Source organism: Acanthisitta chloris, unplaced genomic scaffold (genome assembly GCF_000695815.1).
Source record: "Acanthisitta chloris isolate BGI_N310 unplaced genomic scaffold, ASM69581v1 scaffold20155, whole genome shotgun sequence".
Classification (NCBI taxonomy): Eukaryota; Metazoa; Chordata; class Aves; order Passeriformes; family Acanthisittidae; genus Acanthisitta; species Acanthisitta chloris.
The window spans coordinates 2829-5072 of NW_008673379.1; the positions used below are offsets into that span (position 1 = coordinate 2829).

The 2244-nt window shown below is 43.9% G+C and overlaps 1 protein-coding gene across 2 annotated transcripts; it reads right to left on the reverse strand.

Annotated features, from left to right (window-relative positions):
• Positions 1 to 283: 283 nt before the first annotated feature.
• HOXB8 (homeobox B8) lies at positions 284 to 1942 on the reverse strand. 2 transcript variants are annotated; one of them, XM_009074945.1, is made up of 2 exons: positions 1520 to 1940; positions 284 to 681 (listed from the first exon to the last, which is right to left on the reverse strand). In XM_009074945.1, the coding sequence occupies exons 1-2, from the start codon at positions 1938 to 1940 to the stop codon at positions 374 to 376; spliced, it is 729 nt and encodes a 242-aa protein (XP_009073193.1). In that variant the 3' UTR covers positions 284 to 373. The 2 variants fall into 2 exon arrangements, with proteins under 2 accessions (XP_009073193.1, XP_009073194.1); XM_009074946.1 differs by having other exon boundaries at positions 324 to 678; positions 1520 to 1942.
• Positions 1943 to 2244: the final 302 nt, after the last annotated feature.

Sequence of the window (2244 nt, forward strand, 5' to 3'; positions counted from 1 at the left end):
CACCCCCCACCCCAAGGAAAGAAGAGAGAGACAGAGAGAAAGACAGAGAGAGAGAGAGAAAATTTCACAGTCATGTTTTACATAAGCTATTGCGTTACACTACCACTAGTTAATAACTGGCAAAAGGCAGGAGAGACCTCCCGAGCACTTTTGCATACTGTTCATTGTATCAAAGGATAATCAGGAAAGTGGTGCTTACAGCTATATTGTTTTACAGCAATAAAAGGGTTTTTTTTTTCCTTTCTCTTTACTATGCATTGTTGGTTTTTTGTTTTTTTTTCCCCACCCCTCCCTTACATTAACTGCCATTAACGTGGGGCTCAGGGGCTCATCCACCCCAGCAGCTCTTGCCTTTCAGTCCTTAAAAATCCTTTTATTTCTTGTCCGCCTTCTGTGCTTCCCCTTCTTCGTCCACCTCTTGGGCTCTTTCCATTTTCTGTTTTTCCAGTTCTTCCTGCTCGCATTTGCTGCTGGGAAACTTGTCTTTGTTGTTTTCTTTTTTCCATTTCATCCTCCTGTTTTGGAACCAGATTTTGACTTGCCTTTCTGTCAATCCCAGGGCATGAGAGACCTCGATCCTTCGTTTGCGGGTCAGGTAGGGATTAAATAGAAATTCCTTCTCCAGTTCCAGCGTCTGGTAGCGACTGTAGGTTTGCCTCCCCCTCCTCCGTCCAGCGGCTGCTGGGGAATTGCAAAGGTTGGGTGGAAGAGGGGAAGAAGAGAAGGAGGTTGAAAGATACATAAACCAGGCTCGGGAATAAGCACACACAGACTCACACACACAGGAGAGGGAGGGGGAGGAAGAAAAGACTCGCAGGAGCAAAGGCAGGAAGCAAAGAGAGCGAGGGAAAAGGCTCCTGTAGAATATTCTAAAAGGGAAGATGGTTCTAAAGGAAAGAGGTGATGGTGGTAGGGGAGGAGGAGGGAGGGGGGGTCACCCATTCTAAGCAGTCCAGCTGAAATCTGCACTCACACACTTATTATTCCCGAATCACCACCAGTACAACAACAACAACAACATCATCATCACCCTCCTGCTCTTTAGGACCCGGTCAAAATCACAGCAAAAAAAAAAAAAAAAAATTAAAAGAAACATAGAGCTGCAGTCCAAGGAGAAGCAGCAGCACCTCTGAAATTGCTCAAATCAAACGGCAAACAAAAAAAAAATGAAGGTTTTTTTTTGGTTTTTTTTTTTTTTTTAAAGGCTATAAAAGTGCCATAAACTTTAAGGACGCTTCCTTCCACAGAAAACCCAACTCGTTCAACCCCCAGAAGAAAAGGGTCTCCTTCAGGGTAATTAAACTATAAAGCAATTTACAAGTGCAAAAGTTTACCCCCATAAAGCAGTAAAATACAGTCCCGGGCGAAGAAAAAGGCAGCGAAAGAAAAAAAAAAAAAAAAAAAAAAAGAGAAAGAGAGAGAGAGAGAGACAGAGAGAGCAAGCAAAAGAAGGGACAGCAAGAAAGCAAAGAAGGGTTACTTTCTTGAGCTCTTGGTTGATTTTTCCATCTCGCCTCACCTTGCGGTCGCATCCAAGGGAAAAGCTGGGTCGGAGAAGGGCTTTGCTCCGAGCTCTCTGCCTCCTCTCCAAGGCCGCTTGCAGCAAGCTTGCAGTCCGTGTACTGCACCAAGTCCGACTCTTGGGCGCTGAAGAGGCTCTGCCTTTGCAAGGGGTCGTAGCCATAGAAGTTGCTTGGGTCCCCATGGCACGCCACGGCGCAGGGATTCTGTTGGTAAGGGGAGCTGGAGAGTGAGGATGCTCCGTGGTAAAACTCCTGGATTTGGGTCGGATGCTGGAAGGTTCCCCCTGTACTGGGTCCGTAAACCACCGTGGGTCTCCCCCCAAGATCCTGAGCGAACCCACAGTCATAATAATTGGGACGTAAAGAGTCCCCGGTTTTGTATTTGGAGAAGAGTGAGTTGACAAAATAAGAGCTCATTTTTTTTTGTTGTTGTTGTTGTTTGTTGTTGTTGTTGTGGTTGTTGTTTTAATTGAAATCGGTAGCTTTGCTTAGAGGAGGAAAGAAAAAAAATATATATTCTACCAAAAAAAAAAAAAAAAAAAGCCGAAAATAATTTAAAAAAAAAAAACAACAAAAAAAACCAAACAAACAACCCCCAAATAAGACAAGCAGATCTCGGGAATCTATTAGCAAAAAAAGAAAGCGCTAAGATGCTAAGCAACGACAGTTTGTGATTTCCAGGAATATAAAAGGAGGATATAATCAAAACTCTAAGCCTGCA